We start from the raw sequence: 25,653 nt of genomic DNA, 5'->3' as shown, positions 1-25,653 counted from the left end.
CAAACACCCATCGAAGAGAGAAAGATGTTGTGTCTCACAAGTGCAAAAAACTAAAAAAAGCTTCTTTTGTGCCCACATTCTGGCAAAAGCTGTTAGTTTTGTTAAACTACAGTATCCTCGATTCAAAGATTGTCCCAGTACGAGCATCCAAGACTTAAAAAGTAGGTACCTGAAAAGATCATCAACAGCCATTCACGAACTAAACTAGAGTTACATAAAATGGCCAGAATTTAAACTCAAGGTAGTCACTACCTTTGAACTTGTCTGATTGCTCCCTTTCAGAGAAAATATGGAAGGTTACCCAAGCAGATCCAACCCCAATTACAGAGACCACACAGAGCCCAGTGGCATCATGGCAGATCTTTGAAAACCTGAAGGGAAACTGCATCTCCTCAGCTTCAATGTACTGATAAACTTTTATTTCTTGTTTGAGACAAAGGCACTGTGAATCTTTGTTTGTAGCTTGTTATTAGTGTTGCACTCTAACTCTCACTATAACTCTAGCTGTGAATAGTTAATTATGATACTTCATCTGACCACTGCCTAACAGTGAGAATTTCAGTCTCTCCAACCTGACTTTATAGCCTGGAATTAATATTTTTTATTTGATTGCCACAGGAGAGGATTCAGGTTGTAAAATTATCTTGACAGTGGCAGCAAGTCACTGCTAGCTACCACCTTGCCTCTACTTCTCCCCTTCCTCAAATGAGGGCTCAGGTGCACAGAGAGCTGCACTATACAGACCCCTCCCACCACTAGATGAAAACAGGTGATCCACATGACCAGAAAGTTTGGACACTTAAGGTGTAAGGACTACAGAGAAAAGTAATAAAGCCCACAAAGATCATGTTAATTCTATACAGTTTTGTGTAGAGCGAGTCACCATATCCACATCCTTTGCAAGCACTGAAGTGCAGCATTATTTAAGCATCACAAAGTTAAAAAACACAGGCAGTTCTTCTAAAATCAAAGAAAAGTAAGCAATCACAGTACTTCAACACTAGAGAATGTGTTCTGCAAAACAGGAAGACATTTGGAAGACTGCATCCTCCACAACTTCAAATGTAACTTTAATCACCTTATAAAATACTTTCTCAGAAATTAGGTTTTCCAATTTTCTTCAGGGATTATCTTGGTATTTTCAAACTCCTACTATGACAAAGTCTCTTTGAAACTACACAGCAGTACACTCCACACACCAACCTGGAAATATTTTCATCAGAGTCTAAAAAAAAAAATCTCTTCCAAGAAGCTGAATTGACAAGTTTATTTCCTAGGACCCAGCAGAGCAGGAGACTTCAGGGATGTATTTAAGCAAGCACAGGTGTAACCCCAGAGTTCAACAGGAACAGCCACATCTCTTACATTATATACACACTTGATTACCCTGCACAGAACCCCTTGATGCTTTTTTCACTCCAGTTTGTCTGGGGTCTAGAAACAATAAAATGTACAAGCTTCCCAAGTGACCTCTTGAAGACTTCAGCTGGGAGAACTAAACTTTGAGAGATACAGCACCTTTGAAAGAGCTTATGCTTACAGGAGTAAGAAAAGTCAGTTACACACTACAGGACTGTAGTTGGAAAATAGTTCAAGATTATTTTCTTCATCTAGTAAAACCATTTCAAATCCAGTTCCAATTTCATGCTATCAGAGTGTATTTTATGGCTCTTTCCAGTTCTGGCCACACAGAATGCTACTTTACAGGGTATTACCATCACTAACAGAAGAGAAGGTATTAAAGCAAACAGTGCTACAATTATATCTGCAGGAGTAATATATTCTACTGAAAGTTTATACCAAGAGGACCCTACAGAACACACTAGACCTCTGTGTAACTTTTGGATTGTTTCTGCCCCCTTCAAGCTGGCTAACCTACTAATCTATTTTCAAGCATCAGTTATTGGTAAGTCACCTTACCCAACACTCTTCCTTTGTTTTAGCCTATTTTCAAATTCTCATCAACCCTTAGACAGCAGTACAGTTTATGGGTAACATAAGAGTTGAGAAAAAAGAGTAACATTTCTGTAATTTTTAAATTTCTCTTCATGACTCATGTTCTCTCTTTCACATTACTCCCAATGTTGACCTTCCTGCTCTTGAGCAGAACTAAGAGAAGATTCAAATCAGAAAAGGTTTCCTGGCCAGGATTCAATAGATTAGGATGAATGATTTTCAGCCTTTGCACCATAGTCATAAAATAGCTGCACAAGAGAGCTTCCCAACAAGATTTTTTGTTCACACCACTGCTAAAATACTAGGCAGGGCATGCAAATTGGAAAAAATTCAAAACCTACTGGGGGCTAGGTAATATCACAATGCATTAGAAAGACAGTCTATTGGTTCCCTCCTTATTTCTTCTTGCAGACTCTGCTGGACCACCACTTCATAAATTTCCCAGTGTTTGAGTTCCTTTTCTGTCTTTCCTTCTGACTCCACAAGTCTAAGGTTCTTCTACCTCCTTTAATTTCTGTTGGATAGCATATCCATTGCCCAGGAGGCAGGAATGGTAAATCCAGATTTGGTGCTGAGAACAAAGAGGAGTTTATTCAGAGAGAAAATGACACAAAGAGACTGATTGGTAGGTGCTTCCTATAGAGTTACAAGCCTGAAATTTCCACCTAAGTTCTGTATCCTCCTGAACTGAGCTCTATCCAGATAGTGCTGAAAAGAAGGTTCCTGCCTTGAACAAGCTGCAGTTTAGGAAACAACAGAGTATTTCACCATTGTTTCCTTACACAAACCTTCAAAGATTTCCAAAAGATCCTCAGTGAAAAGGAGGCTTACGCTCCCCCTGGGGTATACAAGGAAAATGGGGATGGGAGTTTTCTCTGAAATGAAAGTTTGCTGGGAACTTTTTCTACAGCCAGGGGTTCCTTTTAGAAAAAGTGGAGTAGAAAGAATATTGATTTAACTGTGATGATAGACAGGATTTGGTCATCCATTGTCTTTCAAAGAAAAAGAAGAAACAAATGAAAACACCTAAATTCTAGTTCTCCTCAGAAGCTAGAGCTCATCTGAGCTGTCTCCACCTTTCTGGACATGAATCTGTACAACTGTCCATCAGGTCTGCCAGAAACTACACAAACCTGCTACTTCAATTCGTGACAGTTAAGTACACAGAGACATACACTGTAATAAAAAAAGAGAAATCTGTGTCTCAGAGAAGAATAAAGAGGGCTGTTCCAGAATAAGCAAATATCTGACATTATTCTTTTCAGTATTAATCTTTTCCAAGGCTTTGAAGTTTGACAGTGCTATTTCACAAATCCCTAGGAGGCTGCTTTACTGCTAGGCTAGAAACCTGACTGTGGAACTGAGCAGAAAAAGAATTGAAAAATCCCCAAAAAGACAAGAAATATTTCAGCCTCACTGGTGAGTATTTCTGTTTCTTGCTGCTATGAATTTTCTGTATCTTGAAAAAATTGAGGGAATATGACAATTTCCAAAATAAATGGAAACCAATAAATTCCAAATCTCTTATTAAAAATCATCTGGTCTACTTGAATTCCCAAAAAAACCTCCCATATTTTCAATGAGTTCAATCAAAGTTTGTAAAACATGTAAGCTAATTTTTCAAGCCATTTGCCACCTCTGTATTTCTTAAAAAAAATTCTCTCTCCTATTCTTTTCTCTGTGGCAGTCTTGTGACTTTTTAATTATGTCTTGTCCAACTAGCAGCACTGGCAAAAGGCAAAAGAATTCTTGTTAGATCAAGTATTCCCTTCCTTCATGTGACAGAAATGCTTACACTTCATTAACCTTTATTATAAACTAGCCACTGGAAAAGTTACTTTGCTAGAATCCACACTATGGTTTCAGCCTACAAACCACGGAATTGTCAGAATGCTAAATTACAGTAAAATACTGCTCACCTCCTTATGAACCCAAGATTAATGATACAATGCAGAAGGGAATAGCAGTGCTACTAGGAGCATAACAGGTCACAATCACTGCTAAAATAGCTCATGGAGAACAGGCAGCGAAATATCACAGCTGGCTCCCAGGGTTGCAGCCCCACTTCCTATCCCACGACCTACCCATCACTGAGACATCGTATTCAACCAGCAGAGTCGCCTCCTGCCCGCACTGCTTGAGAATACTCATGGCTTCAGCATGTGTTGTTCCCAACAGTCGGATCCCATCCACACTCAGCAGCCTGTCCCCAGGTTTGATTGTGCCCTCTCTGAGGGGAGAATAAAGGAGTGGTCTTTGTTAGTGTAAGAGAAATTGATGTGGAGATAATACCATTTTTATGCAAAGCGATTCTCTCGAACCCTCCCTGACATCCATCCCTCTTGCCTTAACACTTAACATTTACTTTGACAGCCAGAATGATCAGAGGGCGCAGTGGAAAGGAAATTGCTTTAATTGGAAAGTCAGTGACTGGAAAACAGCTTACCACACAGTGAAATAATCAAGTCACGTTAAATTGCATCTAAGTATAGCTTCTGCTCAACATATGCTTTCTTTCTACCTTGTCCACACAACTCTGTTTTCATACATACATAAACACATCCTCCTTCAGTATTTTCTTAAAAATAAACACGAGGTGCAAACACATGGGTGCTGAAACAGATTGCAAAATATGAATGTCCATTTATTGATTTTCTTTAAAAATATCTTTTACTTGCATAATTCCATTTTTTCTTTCTTCCTACTTAGAAGTAATTCAGCTCTAAATCTAAAATGCTGTCTCCTAGGCATATCTCATAACCTATTCAGAACTATAACAGAAAATTTAATACTAACACTGTCACCTAAAGAGTCATGGAGAAAAACAAGGAAACCAGGGAATGAGGGAGAGAAAAAAGTGTGGGAACAAAAGAAACACTCTCTTGAAACATTTTCTTCTCAGTTTCCAAGGTTGAAAATGTCAACATAGGCTATAGATATCAATCTGCTTTAAAGAAACTGCCCTTTGAGTTTTTTTAATGGTTTAAGGACAAAAATGCCATTTCTGAAAATACAGTTTGTATTTTCATAAAAATAAAGTGAATATATATATTATATATATATATATATATATATATATATATATATATATATATATATATATATATGTATACACATATATATATATACACATATACATATATATGGTATTATATACAAATATGGCCAAAATATAAATCTGGGCTCAGAAGTTTTCTAGGTAAAGCTATGTGTGACCTCACATGCAGATATGTACAAACCTCTTAACAGAATAATACAACACTCAAACTGGTCACAGTATTATTCTGAACCACCAGAGATAAAGATTGTGGTGTTAGAGTATAAAAAGCATAATTAAGAGCTACATCAATTGTCTGAAGAATGCAAAAAAAAAGTGCCCTGACCTATTGCAGGAATTCATTCTAATTATTTTAGGTGCAAGATCCTAAATTAAAGTTCACACACACCATAATGTGCTGAGCTTCTGTGGCTGCCCATTACTATTGCTGCAGTTATCATTATTTCTATTACAACAATTAAAGACAAACCCGTGAATTTCAAAGAACTGTACTTAAATGCATCTATTTCACTCAAAATCTTAACTTCTGTCCCAAATAATTCACTTTCCCCCATTTCTCTTTCACATGAACTCCAGAGAAAGATGAATTGTACCTGTCAGCAGGCCCTCCAGGTCTGACACATGTTATTACTACAGGACGAGATTTATTTCTGTCATCGTGTGCTCCACCTGAAAAGGAAAAAGTCAGAGAAAATATACCTTCATTTTATGCTTTTTATGAAAGCTCATTTCCAAAAGGCAAGCCTACATCTTGTGGCATGCACCTTCACAGATGGGCTAAAAAAAAGAAAAAAAATGGCCAAGCCATTAATATGACCCTCCACTGAATTTTACCTCAATAAAATCAACTTACTCTATGTATAGATGAATCTTTAAAAACCTTTCTGTGGAGGGATTCTTACTAAATGAGAATTTTTTCTTAGAACCTTCACTCTGAAAATGTGATCTCACTGTGAACACATTGTTCTGCAATGTTTGCAGCACAGAGAAAAAAACCTGTACTTTATGTATACTCAGAATAATGAGTGACCACTAATAATTTATGTATTAAATAAAAAAGACATTTTCCCTGAAAAGAATAATAGTTCATTATTGGGGTATATTAATTAACAGCTGCATCTTTTTTCTGTTCTCCAAGTCAGTGATATTTTAGTTGTACAATTCAGACTCCCAGCAGTATTAATCAAATTTCATGCCTAATATATACAAGTACTACTTGTAAATAATTTTAAGAACTATGATGTTCCTGGTGATTTCAGTGGTAGCAGAATCTGCTGTTATATGACCAGAGTTTGTCCTGTTTCCTTGGCATAGTCGATTACTTAAAATTCTTCCATAAACAAAAATTAGAGCAGCTCATAAAAGCAACACATGAGAGTATGGAAAATGTAATATATTGATTTTTACAAACTGTAAGCCATAAATCTTAACATATTTCTGAGTGCTTCAAAAACTTACAGCTTTTTTTTTTAACAAGAAAATACAGAGTTCAAACTCAACAATAACTCACCTCTTATTACAAATCCAAAAGTGTTCCCTTCTTTATGTAAAGTAACTTCCACAGTTCTAAAGATGAGACCTGATCCTTGTACAGCTAAAAGAAAAAGAATCCAAACCTTAATGGTTATTATTTTTCTAATAGTACACACAGATTTACACCTTTTCCAATTTAAGAAAGATATTCAGTCATGCAACTGGAAAGACTCAATTACAGAACAGAAAGATTGAAGACCTGTAATTAAACAGAACTCATCCTCTTTTTGAGAGAATTTTGGGCTAGATATTTTGCAGAGTGACAATGGTTTGGAAAAAAGACACAGATGCATATAACAGTTGAGGAATTTGAGTCTTACTGTTTAAATTATGTCATAATTTTGTTTTTCTTATAGTTACAGAAGAGTGCTAGAAAACATGGAAATACACAGTGAGACAAAAATTACATGAAATTCTTAAGAGTACCTATTGAGCTTCTTGTTTAGCTATGAAAACATTTGCTTTTGTCACTTAGAGAGAAGACAAGATTTTTGGGGTGTTTCTCTCATCTTAGGTTACTAGATTACAATGCATAATGCATTTTATTATCATAAGGATTTTTTTTTCTTTTTCAAAATGAAGCATGCTCCCTTATAATTGGTGAGTTAGTAAAAAAGATACTTGGCTTGTAGTTGAGTCAGTATTTTCTCTGGAAGTACTAAAGAATTGGTGTCCAGCTGGACTAGGAGGTGAGAAGCCTAATGTACAGACCAATGCATTTGGATGTGATAATCCACTTTACAGAATTTGAAACTACTGCTGTTAAGAGACCAGCAGACAGTTTGCTATTAGCTTTTACAGGAAAAACTTTAGCAGGGTCTAAGAACTCCATTTTCCAATGGGAAATGGACTCCGTGCAAAATCACATGCACTCCACTTTCCACCTTCCACTAAAGTACTGCAAACAGAACAAACACACATAAAATTAAAAAAAAAAAATCAAAACCAAACCAACCCAGCTCTATAAAATACATGCTCTGAGCAGCAGAACTAATGAAAACTTGTGTCATTTAATGTTCCTGCCTGCAATAACCAGAGTTACCCTGTCAGGATACCCTGAGGGGGCAAGGGATGCCACAGGCTACCCTGTGTGTGCACCAATCATGAAAAGCACCAGGAAGAGCAGAGGGTTCTCAGTGCTCTCTGCCCCTCTCTGTGTCTCTCTGAGGACTCCCCTGCTCCCAGCTCACTCAAGTGTTCATTTCCAGGAGATGTACTGTAGGTAATGTACTTTTGGGGGAGTTTTTCAGTCCCTATTAAAAAAGTTACTGCAGGGAACCGGGAGAAACACCCAGTGAAATTACATAAATCTCATTTTCTCAGGAAAATAGGTGAAAGGTGGCCTTCTAGAGCACTGCTCTGTGCTGTAGTAATTACTGCTACAGCTTGAAGATCATGACCATGTTACTGAGTCATGTGGTTGTTTTCTTTTCAGTTAGAAATGTTTTACTGACTAAAAAAAAATGAATTATTAGGAGAAGACAACTTTTGCCTTCATTCCTATTGACAGAAAGTGGCCTTACATATAGCTCATGATGAATCCACACTTTCCCATTTGCTCTCCTCACAGAGAGCAGCAGGCACAACTCTCTCCCAGGATTTTTCCTAGGGAAGGCAGTTAGAAGCTCAGAGAAGAAGTGAAAACAATGCTTATCTCTATTCATTGCTCCTGTTGTTTTGCACATGTGCAATGTGTTATGGAGATTGTTTACCCAAAGTGATTTGTTAATTGTACACCAGTGAAAGTTGTTTTGATTCCTTGGCCAGTTGAGTCAAAGCTGTGTCCTGTCTCCAGACAGTCACGAGTTTTTCTTTACTATCTTTGTAGTACAGTATCTCTTCAGTATATAATGTAGGATAGTATTAGTGTAATATAGTATAGCTTAATAAAGCCACTATTCAGCCTTCTGAAATCAGAGAGTCAGAGCACATTATTCCCTGCATTAGAGTCACAGTGCATCAACAGACAACAGGCACTGCTCACCTTCCAGTTTAAACACTCAGGTGGCTTGTACTGAAAACAGCAGCTGGACACTCCTGCTGTGAACACTTCAGACATGGAAGGAAGCACTAGGGAGTGGGATTGACAGTGCTCAGCCAAATATAATCTATCACTATTAAATGACTGACATTTTCTGGCTCTGAAACTATGACAGTCCTCTCTCTGAGAGAGCAAGCGTGCGAACAGCAGTAGAATTTCATTATGTATGGGCCCGGGAAGGAAGTGCCAGGGTTTCTCCACATGACTGCTAGAAAACTTTAATGTTTAATAAAAACAGCTTGCTCACTAGTAGTTCATGGAAACAACTAGTCTGCTAATTATTTCCAACATTATCACCTATGCTTTATGAAGAGGCTGGAAATTCCAAAGTCTTATAGAAAATGTTACAAATGATGCTGTAATTTAGTGTGTCAAAATCCAGTCTCAGTGAATAAGAGTGGCACATTGCTAAAGAGGATGAAAACCAAAGAAAGCCCAGTTGAATAAATGCAAAACAAATAATGCTGGTGAAAGAACTACATCTGCAGCAAACTCTGAACTCAGCTGATTAATTCAGATACTGTGCTTCAGAACATGAAGTTCCCTCTCCACAAGTAAACACTAATCAACAGAGGACATTCAAAATTTTTTAATGTGCTTCTCAGGAGGTCCTAAAAAAACCAAATACATAACTAGACTAATCCTCCAGCTGTTAGAAAGCAGTGGGGAAGTTCATCAGCTTCTGACAAAAATCCCCAAACAAAACCCAACCAACCAACCAAAAACCAACCCTCACCCCCAGAAAACCAAAAACCAACAAAAAGCAGAGATTGGTAACTCTGCTCTGTTGTTGGTGGGATTTCTGCTCCTAAAACATCTCAGAGCATCACTCTGTACTGCCAGTTTTGTTGTACTGCTTCAATGCTCTGTGATAAGCCACAGGAAAAAATAGAATTAGGAAAAGAAAATTAAAAAACCACCACTACTAAAATGACACTTCCAGCCATGCCCATCTCACTGTTGACTATGTCTGCTACTCTACACAGGCTTTCAGTTTGCTCTGCAAATACTTACAGACTGGAGGCAGTTCATACTCCACTTCTAACACAACTCTTTCACCAACATTCTTGAGCAGACTGATGATCTCATCATGGCGAAATTTGGTCAGGTTGATTCCATTCACAGATTTGATGTAGTCTCCTACATCCAGCTGGTCGCTCCTAGGGGAAAGTACATATTCCTTTAGTGAAAGACAGATCTGATGAACCAAAGTAAGTCCTTTAAATTACTGTTTAATAACTGTAAGAATTTTTTTTCCATGAATCTAGATTAAAGTAAGTTCATTTTTCTAACAGAAAGTGGAATTCTAAGATGTTAACCTACTCCAGCTTGGTAAATATTAAAATAAGAACATTGTTGCATTATTCATTCCTGAGGTACAAAACCAGCCCTTCAATAAAGGAGCTGGATGATTTGACTGGTTTGGCTTAGGATCTGGGAAGTCATCTTCTTCATGTCCCCATCCTTGTCTCTCTCTTTGGGAAATGACCAAAAAAAATTTTTTTGGACATTGATTGCCTTCACAACTAAAATCGTATCAATGGGAGATGGGCCAAGCCAAAAGCATATGTTCTACTCAGTTATTTGGAATGATTTAGCTCAACCCTTATCTCTTGACTTGTCTCACTCATGATTAAATGCCTTTTTTCCTTCCACTCCAGTAGTAAGCAAGGTACCTATCACTTTAGAATCTTTTTAATCTCAAAGCTATCTAATGAAGAATTTAAAAAAAATAAAATTATGGTAGCACTCTCATTCTTTTTTTCCATTTTGGTTTTTTTCCCCTCAGCATGTTAGGCTACTTCTCTCAAATTTTTGTTCAAAGACAAAAAAAACCCCAGAAATAAAACATATAAAATTTAGAAGAAATGCCATGAGTCCTATGACAACTTTCAAAGATTTCATTGGTATTTCCAGTTTTTATCAAAGTAGCCTTGAGCAAAAGGAAGGACCAGCTGTTGCCACGTCCCTCTGAGGCTCTCCGGTGTGATGGGCTGCCATTATAGATGCATCAGTCACATGTTTTTTAGGTGACCTTTCTGATGCAGTAGGTATTTCTGAGGCAATCACATATCACAATGCATTTTGCAGCCTGAGATGTGGTTACCTCGCAGCGATTCCTCCTTGACGAAGGTTAGATACTCTTGGTTTCCCATCCTTGTCAATACCACCCGATACTGTCAGCCCTAGGGTGGTGCCTTCTTTCTTCATTAATTCAACTATTGTTGAGCCCTTGAATTCCTCTGTTGAAAGAAAATGATTCACATTATTAAAATTTAAGTAGTAACACAGATGTTGCCTTTCCAATATGTCACCTTCTTCCCAAGAAAATCATTCTGTGTTAGTAAGAAATAACATGTACATCTGGAGATTTTTTATATTACAATTTACAAGTTCTGTCCACAAGGCTCTGCATATAGATAAATCTTGAGCCATATGTTCTGTAAAAGGTTATTAAAAATGACACCAACGTGCTAGTATACTATACAGAGCCAACAAATATGAAGTCTGGGAACACTTATAACTAAAGATAGTTGTTTCTCATTTTAAAAAAGCTATCTTTCCTTATTTTCTGCTCTCTGCCTCTGACCTCTGAGCTTTATAATGCACTTCAACTGATTAAACAGAAGGGTAAACCACACAATCACATAACAGAACTATAATTTTAGGTTCAGACTCACTTTGAGGCCACTAGGAGAGGTCAGTGTTAATAGAACAATTGAATATAGCAAGAATCCAGACAGACATACATCAGATCTTAACAGTTTTATTCCTTGTTTTTACATAAATACAGCTCCACTGTAACTCTCTGCAATTTCTACAGAACAGGTATAAAGTAAGTGAAGGGCTTTCATAGTGATTAAGTGTATATAATATTTCCCTCACATACTACAACGCCTTCTTCTGCAGCTTCTTCATTCTCGGAAAATGGTAAGTTAATTCCACAGACAACAAAGGCAGGCCACATGCAGCAAAAAAGCCTCAAACTTTCAAAAAGAGATGTCCTTATTGCTCATGAGTGGGCAAGGTAACCTACATACGCAGTTTCAGCAGGACTGCAACTCTTTAGAAAGCGGCATGTCCCCTGTTTGCAGTCATGGAAGACCTAGTAAAACCACCAGCTGCCCAGGTATTCTGGAAAAATACATGAAATCCTAAAGATCCTGGAAAGTCCGGAAAGGATCATCCATCTCAGGATCCTCCTTTTCAGTACTAATATGCAGCTTTTGAGTGAACTCATCAGATACAAACATCTTTTATTCACTGTAAAAAAACAATATATCTGCACTGCATCAGCAATGCTGTGGCAGAATGAGATTTAAAGATGAAAAGCCTCCCAAAACCCAAGCAGGGTCCTTGTATATATTCAAATGTTCACCACTAAGGGTAGAAGTAGCACTATACAAATAGCAACAAGGCCCTATCAAGATCATTCCACATGACTGAGGAGATGATGTAACACGTTTTCTGATGAAGAAACTTTATGATGAAGAACTGTTGCCCTGAACAAGAATTGAAAAACCACCACTATAACCTCTGTACTTGAGGAAATAGTGACAGATAGAGGAAATCATTCAGAAGAGACTTCAGTCTTGGTGCATAGGCTTGTAATCCCTGGTAGTACTTCTAATAGGATTAGCTGCTGAATCTTTTTCTGACGTGGCATCAGCCTGTGCTCCTGATGATTTCTAGGTGTCTGACAGGCTCTTCTATTTATTCCAGCTGATGATGACCTCACTTTAGTTATCCACATTTTTACCATTATACAGCATGACTTACATGCTTGGACAAGAATTCCTCTATGCTTATAAAGCTTCTACCACAACAAAATTCTGCAATGCATTCAGCAACACAGGTTGTCAGAAGCAGACAGCAGTGTAGCTAACCAGTGCATTCTCCAACCTGGCTGACACCAAACCACCATTTGGTACCATCTGGAAGCTGTTGAGCTCCCATAATGTTTGCTCACATCTGGCCTTTTTGACAGTTAAGAAAGAACAGATGTGATTACCTGCTTCTGAACATGCAGACATGATCCAGAGCTGTAGAGATGCTATGGACCAAAACACTGCTTTCAGTTTTATAAAAACCTGTAAGTATTCATAACGAATATAAGAGTTAGTCATGGTACTTCCTGCAACTGAAGATCATGTACACTGGCACCCATGATGCAACCTCAGGTGCTGTGCCAATGTGTGACACGTGTTTATTCTGGGTTTACTCAACCACAAGATTGGGAGTCCAAAGGAAAATTCCCCTCCCCTCCCACCTCCCAGACTGAATCCTTCCTTTTAATTCTCAGTAGTACAATCTGGCTTTCAGTAACCAACTAAGATTTTTTTTTTAAACAAATACTTAGCCACAATGCATATAAAGGACCTAAACAATGCACTGCATTGCAATGCAATGCCTAATCTTTTGCCATAGCATAATACTGTCATGTGTTTTGATCTTTTACACAGGTTCTGAGTTTGCAATCCAATGCTGGGAAATACTCTGCTACCCAAAGTAGACGTGGAACAGATGATCCAAGCAGTATTTTAAGCAGGCTAACAATTATACAACTCCAACTACTGGTATGGAAAGTGATGACGAGGCTCGCTCCTTCTCATTGTCTTATGACAAATTTCTGTTTATCTCTGCCAACAGAACAATGACTTCTAGGCACTCTTCCTTGGTAGGCAGGAGGGAAAGATGCACCAGCACTGTAAGGGAGGGGTGGTGTGAAGTGCTCATTGCACACTGACAAATAAGGTCATCTAGGCATGCACAGAAGTTTCATTAGGTTTGCTGCTCTGAAGGATTTTGTAGCTTTTTTTGTACATAATCATATCAGGAAGAAATTAAACTACCTAAGCTGGTTTTGCTTATAAGAGACTGTTATCCCTGCAAGTGATCTGAACCAGGCCCATTTGATACCCTCGTCATTCTGATTTTCATCTTCGCTTTCTTAAATCACACATGATTACTGTTCTTATAATGCTATACATGACATGCTTACTCATCTGCATTGCTTTGGCATTATTATTACAGACTAATCCCACTGGAGTATTATTGAAATGCTCAATATCAGAACAATCCTGGGACTTCATTTCCAATCCAACATGCAACTGCATCTGCACATGCTATTCCCCAAGTAATGCGAGGTCAGTCTCTGCTTCCTAGTTTAGACAATGCTGTGTTACAATTTGAGGGTAAAAAGTCAAACTACTTCATGTATCACCTCACTCATAATTCATTACTTATGCCAACCAGCAAACTCCTAATTAGTTAGAAGTCTCCGTAGTCTGTTCTTTCTTACGTGTACTCCCACACGGGTAATAATATTGGCATAGTCAGCATCTGAAGGGAAAGCACAGAAGTTATTTCCAGACTTCTTATGAATTCACACTTGGACTTGCCTTCCCTCAGCCTATGCAGGGGAGGCTCTTGGGACTGCCTTAGCACTTCCATCACTTCCTGCTGTTGCAAGGACAATCCCGGGTACATGCCTGTCCATGCTGCACCAGCCACTCTACAGATTTCTTGGCATCCTCCTCCCTCTGGTATGGGGCTCAGGAATCCTGCTGCATCACGGAGATGGCTCGGCAAGGGGAGCACAAAGAGGCACAGAAGCAGACATAAGATGAAAAAGAAAGATTTCTGCTCCAAAGAGCTTCCTTTAGAGCTCCAGTTCTGTAAGCAGGAGCATACACAGCAGCTGAATTCTACAGAAAACATTACACTGCTGCTGTTTTCTCAGTTGCTGTTCTGGATGCTTCTCTCAGGCTTGCTGTTGCAATTTCCTGACTGTGTGTGCCTGACTTGCAGCTGGGTCAGCTGGTGCATTAACACTGTGATCTGCCCTGCAGCCTGGAGGACTACAGGGATATTCAATGCACCACAAGAAAACTTCAAAGATAAAGCTGATGCTCAAATTCAAGACTGGGTAAATCTTACTGTGACAGAGTAAATACATGGAACAACTTGCAGATAGGTAAAATTGAAGAAACATCATGACCAATTTTTCTTCAAGAATAATAGAAACATAGTAAAGCTTTTTTAAAAAATTATTTTATACATTTTATTATTTTATACATGAGCAGACTTCTTGTCCTTTTCTACTCTTTGGTGTGTATAAATATTATCTTTCAATAAATAAACAGCATGGAAAATAAATTCTCATGAGACTTATGAACCTGGAATATATTCACTTCTTCAAAAAGAAAACAATACTAAATGATAGAAGAGATTTTTTTCACAGAAAAATATTTGAAAGCTGAGAGAACTCTTAGTCAAAATTATTATAATTTATTTTCCAAATTAGTACAATTTTATATCTTAATGTACATATTAAAGTAAAACTCAAAAATATTTGGCTTCATTTCAGATATTGAGGCCCTTCTGTGAAAATTTCATTTTAAAACCCAAAGAAAGTCCAAAGTCTACACAATCAGGTCAACTGCTTGCTTCTATTCTTCACCTAGTGAATAAGTTTGTTAAGTGCAGCTGGAACAGGGCATAAATGGAACTGAACATAAAAGTAAAAAAACCCAAACTTGCTGTTATTGAATTTTCCTACCAAAACCATGTATAATTAAAAAGTAAGTAATTGGTAAGTTTGCTGAAAATATAGTGAATGCTGTCCTGGAATGGATTTTCCCTTGTATGTCAGCAGAAATTCTGCAGAGAAAACATATTGCTTTACATCCCAGTAGGTATCTCCTAGCTTAATAAGAAATCACATAAAGATAAAGTCAATTCTTTGGGAAGAGATAGCAGTTTGTTATAGTGGAGACATCACATTTACTCAGTGTTTCAAGTCCTGTGGGTATGTGTATTTCTCTCAGCATGACAAGAAGGACGTCGAGAGATGATGAACAGTTCATTCCTTGTTACCCTTCTCCTGACTGGCTGTCAGTAACTTCTAAACCACCTAAATTTCTATCAAAAACAAAACCACATCACTGAGGAGAGTCTGAAGACATGAAGTAGTCACAGCCTGCCCTGTGGCCTCCCCTCCAGCCTGTGGAGGGACAATCCCCAAACCAGTTCTAGTTCAGAAGCAAGCAACCCACAGTGGAAGACAAACTGGTACAAGGTGCAGCAGAGCACATCTACAAGGCACAGCACACCTCAGTTACCAGCACCACTGTAAATTTAAACACTGCTAATGCAGGCTGCCTTGGGTCAGCAGACAGGGTAATCTGTATAAATGTACAGGTGAAATGTTCTACCATTTTCAGTGAAAGCAAAGGAGATAGGTAAGACTAACACACTTGCAAAAAAACTCTCTAAAACAGATTCAGTTTACACTGACACACCTGTTCTGGTTGTGTACAAGGAATTAGATTATTTCCTTTTTACCTTTTTTTTCCCCCAGCTATAAGAGCATCTACAAGATGACTTTGCCATTGCAAAAATATTACCTAAAACCCAAATACCTTCCACCAGTGCTTATAGACTAGAAAGTCTGCCTATCCTAGGCATGACACAGAAAAGGAACTAAGAGTATTTTATGATCTATCACAAGCAATGATATACAGGACATGATCACATAATTCACTGAAAACACCAGGCCTGCAGGACACAACAGCACAGTTCACACCTGGGTTCATTGGCTGCCTGTCTCAAACGACCTTAGCTCTCGTGCTATTTGGTTTTGGGTACATTTTTCATATTCACAGACTCTTCGGCAGCCAACACTCTCTAAATCCCAACTGAGCCATTCAACAAAGGAGGTCTTCAATTTAACCACAAATGCAAGCATTATATTTTAAATTCTGTTTCTAACTAAAACATCAGAATTTAATACAAATATCCCAAGCCTGAAAATCAAATAACCACCAGAAAGCCAGCTGCAGACAAAAAAAAAGAGGCCCTTAATTCTTAATGAAAAAACCTCACCAATTCTTATCAGAAGAGTATTGAAAGAACCATATATGACACCGTTATCAATGCACACTGCAATAACTTCACCAATTACATTTCAGGAGTCAACAATGACTGGAGTAAACCATTTTTACCTTCCCAGGGCTTGACATTTGCATCCCACAGCCTACAGTGCAGCCCCAGTGCTTCCCCAGCATCAGCACACCTGTGCTACCAATGGCACATGCACAAAGCACAACACCCTGCTTGCATCTGAATCTACTCCTTGTCGACAGGAGTAGTAGAGAACATTTGCCAGAAAATGAAAAAAAGTGTGGCATGGTGTAAAATCAGTTTTCACATTAAAGGAGCTTCACACAGAAAAGACAAGGATGATTTCTGTGAAGTCAAATTACAAAGGAAGGCTTCATATGAGGGTGCAAAAATAAGCTGCTTAGAGGAAAAAGTGGTCCATGGCAGCAGCTGTGTAAGAAGCAGAGGTTTCTCCAGGCTAAGTGTGGCAGATATGCAGACTAAAACAAGAGATGGATGGCCACATGTCTAGATGCTTTTTCAAGCCAGACAAGTGCTGGTAAGGGAACAACAGGCTTTTTGGTCCTCTGGATAGTCCTGCTTGCAAAAATTCCACACTGAAAGCATTTCCAAGCATGGTTTTATTTTTTGTTGTTGTTTTTTTTTGGTGTTTTTTTTTTGTTTTTGTTTGGTTGGTTGTTATGTATTTTTTGTTGTTGTTTTTTTTTCCCCTTGTATTTGCAATTGAATTGCACAATAGTGCATTCCAGGTACTATAAGCCTAAAATTATTCAAGACATTAATTTGACAGATATCGTGCAAAGAGATCAATCTGAGTTATCTTAACACAGATGATGGCATCTGATTCTTCTAAGAGCTGAGTCTATTAGGAATTTTTGTCAGTGAACACTTCTGAATTATTTTCTCTGTACTTTTTTTCTGCTCTACATCAAGGATTGGAAAAATCAGGCTAAACACAATCATTCCCTATTTATAATCCTTGAGCAGAGAAATTCAACAGGAGGAAAAACTATTTTAAAAAATTATAAAATATTAACAATTTAGCTTCAATAAATATGAATACTTAAACATATTACTGTAAGAATATCCAGATTCAATTAAATCAAAACAACAAAACTTTTTATTGTATTATTACCTACAAAAAAAAAAATCCCTGATATGCCACCTTGTTGTAGGGTTGGAATAAAGATGCAGTGCAAACTACAACTTGCTCAATGATGCAGTCTAGTGAAAGCACATTTATTCCTTAAGCTAGCTGGGAAGTTTTAGCGTTTTCATTAATGGTTCTCTTTTAGAAAAAACCTACAAGTATCTACACTATCCATTGATCACTTTAAAATCTGCAACCATCAACTTCCTTATCTTCAGATGAGGACAGTTCCACCTGGAGGCACTTGCTATGTTTCATAAAGTTGAAGCATTTTTTTGCCTCCTCATTATCTATGATGGCAGTCAAATTCCTGAACATCTGTTGGGCCCAGAGCAGCTCACTAAACTGTCAAGGTAGAGCTTTAAGAAGTAAAGACATTGGAAGGCAAAAATGAGCACAGTGATGAAGGACTTGATGGTCTCAACCTTCAACTATTCAGCAGATATTGCAGGGCTTCCCAGCGCTCAAGCTTCCATGCTTCCACACCATATCATTGTTAGCTTGGGTGTGGAATGGGTAGTAGAAGGCACTTCCAAGCTGAAGGTTATACCTGTAGTTATCTCAAATAACTCCCACATGAAATAAGTATCTCCTTTTGAAAATTCTGATCATGCGATAAGCAACAAAATCTTAAAATCAGGAATGGCGTGTGCATCAGCAGTGCGACCCTGATCTCCTCTGCTCCTTTCTGTTTACAGTAGTGATGAAGAAAGGACAGAGCTCCATGACATTAGTCATTTCTACATTTCTGTCTGAATGGGATAGAGGCTTCATTAACCTTCCTTCGCTAGTAGAAACACTACTGTGCAGAACAGCACAGAACTTAGACATTAATTTAGATTTATAAAACTTCTTCCCGTAATTCTGATGAATTCACCTCCAACTTCCTCTTAATTTCTTTTTAATGAAAAATTAACACCAAGAAAACTCTTGATCATTTGTGCTTCTTTACACTGATTTGTCACTACTCACAAAAACACAGCCTAACTGTTGCAGTTTCTCTGCTTTCTACAGTTACCAAAATGGATCAGGCACGACTGATTACAGGACTGATAGTATTTGTGCATTTCAAAGCAGGAAAGAACCACTGAAAACAATTCTCACCCTCATCACCTGAGTGAGACAAGCAGAGAAACTTGATATAGTGGTACCTCCACCTACAGATTACCTTTTAAAAAGATATTCAGCGTGGCTTTGAAAGTGATGAAAACTCTGCTAACACGTGTAGATAATGTCTATCTGATTTGGGAGTAGACAAGCCTTCAAGACAAAGATCTCATTATAGCACCATTATTACATTCAGGATATCCCTTCGACGCAGAATTGTGACCTCCAATCAAATCACCTCCTAATCTTTTTTCCCTTTTAGATTAAGAACTGTCTGAACTGCTTAGGTTTTTGCTATTTGAGACATGGCTTGCCACAGTGTTGCAACATCCTGTCGCTACCTGGTAATTTTAGCAATAGCATCATTAAATCACATTTCTCCATTTGAGCTGTCATTTATTTTTCCTGACATACCTTGCATTGCCTCTTATGATCTACAGTTGCTATATAACGTAACATTTTAGTTAACACAAGACAGTGGTTTTCCTTTTTATGACATGGAGATAGAACATTATTGTCATGGCAAACCAAAGCAGTAAGGATAAGAAAAGGATATAGTAATGGTGTCACTCCGTTTTAGAAAAACTATTGTTTGTGTATTCAAATAGTGGGTAGTGAATTTTCAAATGTTTGAAATTTGGAGGAATGGGACTGCATGACTTTTTGTCGTACACAGATTAAGGAACAGATGTTAAAGTTTTTAGGGGTCATATACGTAAATGAATGCAGAACAAATACACCTGAATGATATGCACACCCTGTCTTTCTACTTGATAGTATTGAAGGAGACTCAGCATGACAAAAAGGTTTATCAAAGTCTCTGTGCAGAAGAGCAGGCTGTCCTTGAGAAAACGAGATATGGATGAGAAAAACGAGAAATATGGAAAATGTGAGTGAATGCTTCCCACACATTTTACCTTTTGTCCTTTGTGCTCAGTGACCGCTGATATCTTTATGGTTTGCTTACTCTTCACCTCTGTGGAAAACCCCAACCCAGAAATGCTGACCTCTGGAAGACAGTAGCTCAAAATCAGGCTGGATGAATGCATTGCTACAAATGGTTTAAAAAGTGGTCTGTCAATGACTCATTCTTTTTGCATACCTCAATCTGATATAAAACTAAAGTTACAGGGACGGTTTAGGGGGCAATTTAATATGCAATCTAACAAACAGGATGCACTGGTATTTTACTAGGTTTTTATAGGAAAAAAAAGTGCCTGTGTCAAAAAGATTATTAACTTAATATTCAAGATGAAGGAGAAAATACAGTTAAAGCCAATGGAAAAGGAGGGTTAAAGAACTGCAAAATAAGCTACTGGCTTATATTAAAATTTACCGAATCACAGAAATAGTGATGACTTTAGATGTCAATAAGCACTTAAAATCCACAAGAAGTTACTATTCTTGTAAAGTAAGTGTGCCAACATGGGGGGAAAAAGGGGAAAAAAAGAAAATTAATAGTTCAGGCATTTCTGGGCTGCTAACCTGTGCTCTGTAACTCTCTAATCAATCTCTGTGCTTATTCCCTGAAGTTTAATGTATGCATAATGAACTAATGGCAAAGAGGGATGAAGACAGATGCCTTCATTTGCATGAACTAGCTTATTAGATAGTCAAGCTTGCTGAACAAATCACTGCAGCAAAACAGTAAAATGCCCATCTGCAAGAATCGACCTATGTGATTTCTTTTTTCATGTCAATTGTCACCATATCCCATTAAATTAGCACAGAAACTCAGATGGCATCATATTAGCACATAGTGAAATTGCACACACTAGCCTGTGAGACAACAGGAACACTTCAGGTCACTTCAAGAAGGTGTTTGCAGGTTTTTGTAAAAATCTGAATGTGCCATCAACATAAGAGGCTTATATTATTCCAGAACAGCCTCATTATTATATATAGGAAGAAGACTTTCCTCTGTCCAAAATATGACGTAAATTTCACAGAAAAGTTTTTTGGTGTTTCTTTCAACATTTACTCTTACTCTCCAGAAACTCTGGAGTGAAAAGGAACAAAGATTACATCTTACCTTCTTCTCCAAAAACATTAAGACCTGCCAACTGTATATTCTGATTCACCTCTACTTCAAAAACACATCTTGTCTGTTGGGTCTATTGCAACGTCCTTCTCTTCTTTCAGTGACCAACAGGTTAAAACAGGCAGCAAAATGTTTATATGGATTGAAGAAATAGCTAAAATCTTCAAACAGACTGAAACAGATAAAGATTCAGCTAAATAGTACTACCTGAAGGCTTTAATGACATCTTTTTTTTCCAAGCACAGTGCAATGTACAGAACCTCAACAAGGATGCAAATGAGGAAACTGCTAACACAACTCAAAGCGCGCTTGTTGAAAATACTTCTTCTAAAGTAAAACTGTCTGTGAAAAAGAGCTGACTCTTAATAAAGGCTGTGCTCAAACAGAAGGAAACAGCAACATGAGAGCACTTCTTCAGGTTGCTGACTCCATGCAAACAATTCACAAGATGTGTTTGTCCCTGTTTTTTTTTTTTTCTCCTCTGCTTTTAAAGGATATACTGCTAGCATTTTAAAAGAAAATATTCAAATCCTAAATTATTTTAAATTTACAAAAATCACTTAGGAACTTAGCAGGTGTTTCTCAATACAGACGCTTCAGCACAGACATCTTCCACTACCATTGAGAGTAAAATTTGCTAATCAGACTAGAGAAAAAGTTATGGAACTCTTCCATTTCATTTGGTTCCAGTTTGGTATACAACTTTGCTACACAAGTTACACAAACAAGTGCATTCTGAAATTTTCTTCTTTTCCACATAAATCAATATGTGGTGTTTTTGAAATAAACAAAATTCTTCTCCCTGTGCTCTTACAAAATGTCTGTAAGAGAGTCTTTGCTCCAGTTTTTCTTTCCCTTCTTGATTTACCAAAGGTTGCAACAGGCTGGTATACTCACAATACTTTCCTTAGTGGAGACCCAGAGCTTATGATAGAGATAATCAGCCTAATGTTAGCTGCTACAATCTCATAAGACTGTTTGGTGTGGATTTTGAGTTTATAATGCCTACTTTTAAGTATATATGCATTAGAAAAATACAAGATGATGCCCTGACATCTTCTGCTTCCCATGTTTTGACTACTGGTCAATGATAATTTTATAGGGTAGTAGATATATTAAAATTTGCAGTGGATCAACAAATAAAATGTTCTAGTCTCTATTCCAATTTTATACACAGAGAAAACTGGGACTATAAAATGTATTTACAACTTGTCAAAAATACTCCAATTTCCCCAATACCCTTAACACAGGCCATGGAAAGCACATCCTAACATACATTATAATCATATCCAGTTATCATCCTTGTTGGCTAGCACTTAAACTAGACTGATTTAAACAGCTTTCCTATTGTTTTCTGTGGTGTGTGATTAAGTAAGTCAGACTTTGAGATTGGATAGACGTTCCCATCCACTATATGCTCCATTGCACCATTACCTTTGGTTAGTGGCTAAGGAAAAAGCTCTTGGCTTTTAATGGCCTCATCAGCTACATACCATCCTTATCATAATATTGCAAAAGTTCCTTACTGGGTATCTGGGTTTGTAGCTACAAATTTGTAATGACTTTCAAATATATTTGCTAAACTTTCAATTTCAGAAATTAATCTGAAATCTTTCTGAAAGAGAACACTTTTAGTCCCATGTGAATATGTAAAATATGAGTTATTTAGAAATTCTTACTTGTACTGTAGCATTTTTATTCTTGATAGATTTGGTCTGTTTTGTTGCAGTCTTGGCATAATGGCATGATTTCCCTGTATGACCTCTATCAATTTTTACTTCTCACTTTTCTCTACAGAAGCAATATTTTGTGGTTCAAGAGTCACATTGTATTATCAGGTATGATCACTAATCATTTGGCAGTGATATCTAAAATTCAGCCCTAACACGTCTCATTTGTCTATGACATTGTGTCTTTAGTATCTCAAAGGTCAGTGCCCATTTTCTATATCATTTATCCAACAAGTATTCAGGGTCACAGTGTCATCTAATATAGGAGGAAGGTCTTGGCAGAATCTTTTCTCACAGTTAACTATTAAGTTGGGCTCGTTTTGCTTCACCAATAAAATCAATTAGCATTGAAGACAGACATTTGTTCCTGCTTGGATTGATATTCACAGTGTCCTTCTACCCATGTTTTCTGTGAATAAGAGCAATGAAATCTCCTGACTTTGGCCTTGTTGCTATTTTCCCCTATTAAAATACTCCTTGTTTTGCTTTCTTGTACTCTTTTCAGGTTGATAATAAGGGAGACTTTAATGAAGAGCTGATGTTACGTGTTTATTCACATAACATCAGTGGATTCTCCAAACTACACAGACATAAAGTGACACAGATAACTGCAATTTGGACAAGGTCAATAAATAAATTAAAAATACTATCTGCATGCTCCTAGTCTGTATATCACCTACAAAGTTTAAAAAGTACCTTACTATTACAATGTAAAAGATGTGAATGGATGTGTGCACCTATATATAAAAACCCCTACAGGCGCCCAGTAAATTAATTACAAAATTAAAGTTGCCAAAAAGTTTTTTGGGAACCCTCCCAGGTGAACAAACCTCTCACTGGCCAGAATAATTAATACAAACCATGACTATATAGAGAAGACAGTTTAACACAGCAGTACTTAGTACACCTTTGTGTAGTGGAGTAGTGACTGTCATTCAGATGCTTTTTCTCCTTCTTTTGACACAATTCCCCAAGATTATTAGTAACAAAAGAGAGGACAGGAATGTCATGAAAAAGTTTTCACAGTAGTTAAAGGAAAATGCCTGGGAGGAAAGACCCGTGAAGCACAACTTGATTACTTTAACAAAGGGAAGATTAAATGGTGATTTCATAGCAAAGTGCCTATAAAGGATGAGGTGAATTTTGATGAAAAACAACTCTTTCTTACAAATGAGGTGAAGCTGAACCTGCGCACACTCAAACTAAAAATAAATGCAGTGAGTTTAACCACAAAAGGTTGTGATGGGTTTTGCATCACTGGCAACCATAAATAGAGTGAACGTCCTTCTAAAATATAATTAAAATACAAGTTGAGATACAAATAAATTCCAGGAAGCTGTATGTTAAGACAGACACAAATACCTCTTTTGGCCCTAGAAATTCACACTGAATACAATGAAACTCGAACAGACAAGACCTTTGTTCTTACCACTGCACTTTTAAATAGCAAGGAAACAAAAGCTAGTTTGCACTGATGTTATAACAAACTTCTGGTCTTCCAGATTCTGCACAAACCAAACCACTTCTTTTACTCTACACTATGAAGCATGCCATTACATCTCTGTCTGCCCCATGTACCACAGATGTGATGTGGAAGACACACGAGCACCAGAATCTCTTTTTCTCTTTTGATTGTAAGAAATTAGTAGAAAGCATGAAAATGCTATAAGGCAAACAAGCAGAGAAACCTTTTCTCTACTGTCCATACAAAATACTTTGAGCCATCTCATATTGCCAAAATGGATATAGAATTTTATAACAACAAAAAAAAAAATTAAGATTTTTGTGTACAAATCAAGCTGTAGAGTGAGAATGAACAGCTTTGATCCACTGATACTGTTGAAAAGAAGAGGCAAACTACTATCCAGATCTGGGGTAGCATATTTTGGTATTATCTTTGTAGATGGTATGTTATTTCCTTACTATTTTCATTCCATGAAATGAAATCACTGAAGAAACTGAAAGAGATATTAAAAAACCCCTGAACAGATGGAAATCATGCATTAAGTCCTTTAAAGAGGTATTAGAAACTATATTAGGAACATTAAGAACATCAATTTAATTATCTATAAGATAATAAGAAATTATTAAGTGCAAAAGGAAAAGTCTCAAGCAGGCAAATGATTAAAAAATTATCCCAAATTTCTCAGATGAGCAAACTTCCCAGACCTTAAAGGAACAAGCCTGGATTTTGTTTGCTAGTCATTTGCATTGTGCATATGTCTACAGATTCATGCAACACAAGACTTGTGAAAGAAAGCAATGCTCTCCTGAGTCAGATCAACACTCCATCTAATCCTGCTCCATCTTGGAAAGCAAGAAAATGAGGTTTAGGGACAGCATGAAAGCCAGCCTACTTTGCCCAGTCTAGTCCTGCCACACTTCCTTGACATCCAGTAGTGTCACATTAGAGAGCACAATGCTTCTCAGTCTTTTTAATATTTACATATTAAGCTCTTGGCAATTAACTTATTCAGTCTCTTTTGAACGCATGGACACAGCCTGTATACACAGATTTACTGCTTGCTCTTCCTCTCTAGAGATACTGGATCCATGAGGATCTCAACATAATGATGCAGAAATCATTTTTGCTGTTGAATACACATTTTTACTCCAATACTGGACTGAAAGCAGTATAGAGAAGAATGTTTAAATAGATTTCCACTCAGAGAAAAATATATTGCCTGAAATTTTTTTAATAAATTTCCTTACTTCTGTACAGACTGGCAAACCTAAGCATTCCTCATGAATCTTCTTCTCATGTACTATCAACTCTTCTGAAGATACCCCCTTTTCTTGCCCCAAGAAAGCCCAGCCATGCTATTCTGTGAAAATGCAGTCATTTTTCAAGAGGTCAATACTAAATTTTAGCTTCTCAGTTACCCAGAAGAACCTCTAGTAGCTGTAATAGGTTGTGTATTCCACAAGGGACAGTCAGTCTGGTTTCACTAAGTTTTACAACTTCTTGTAGACAGCAGTGACTGTTTGGATTGGCAAGTTTTATGTTCAGCCAGGAAGGGATCACAATCAGGTTCACAATCCCATGGTTACAAATCTCCCTCTGCTTGGCACCTCCTTCCATTACCTTTTGAGAGCATATTGTTTTCCCCCCTCTTTCCAAGCTCACCCAGC

General features: G+C 37.5%; 1 protein-coding gene across 3 annotated transcripts in view; it reads right to left on the bottom strand.

Annotated features, from left to right (window-relative positions):
* The window catches only part of GRIP1 (glutamate receptor interacting protein 1), a 307,820-nt gene that overhangs the window by 68,143 nt on the left and 214,024 nt on the right, over positions 1-25,653 (bottom strand). For all 3 annotated transcript variants that reach the window (XM_059846957.1, XM_059846958.1, XM_059846959.1), the window contains exons 3-7: positions 10,696-10,831; positions 9,603-9,748; positions 6,525-6,608; positions 5,608-5,683; positions 4,041-4,186 (exon numbers count right to left, since the gene is read on the bottom strand). In XM_059846957.1, the coding sequence (XP_059702940.1) occupies positions 4,041-4,186; positions 5,608-5,683; positions 6,525-6,608; positions 9,603-9,748; positions 10,696-10,831 (588 nt within the window). The remainder of the gene's footprint in view (positions 1-4,040; positions 4,187-5,607; positions 5,684-6,524; positions 6,609-9,602; positions 9,749-10,695; positions 10,832-25,653) is intronic.

The sequence above is a fragment of the Haemorhous mexicanus genome, chromosome 5, assembly GCF_027477595.1.
Source record: "Haemorhous mexicanus isolate bHaeMex1 chromosome 5, bHaeMex1.pri, whole genome shotgun sequence".
Taxonomy (NCBI): Eukaryota; Metazoa; Chordata; class Aves; order Passeriformes; family Fringillidae; genus Haemorhous; species Haemorhous mexicanus.
This window is presented reverse-complemented; position numbering and strand designations above follow the sequence as displayed.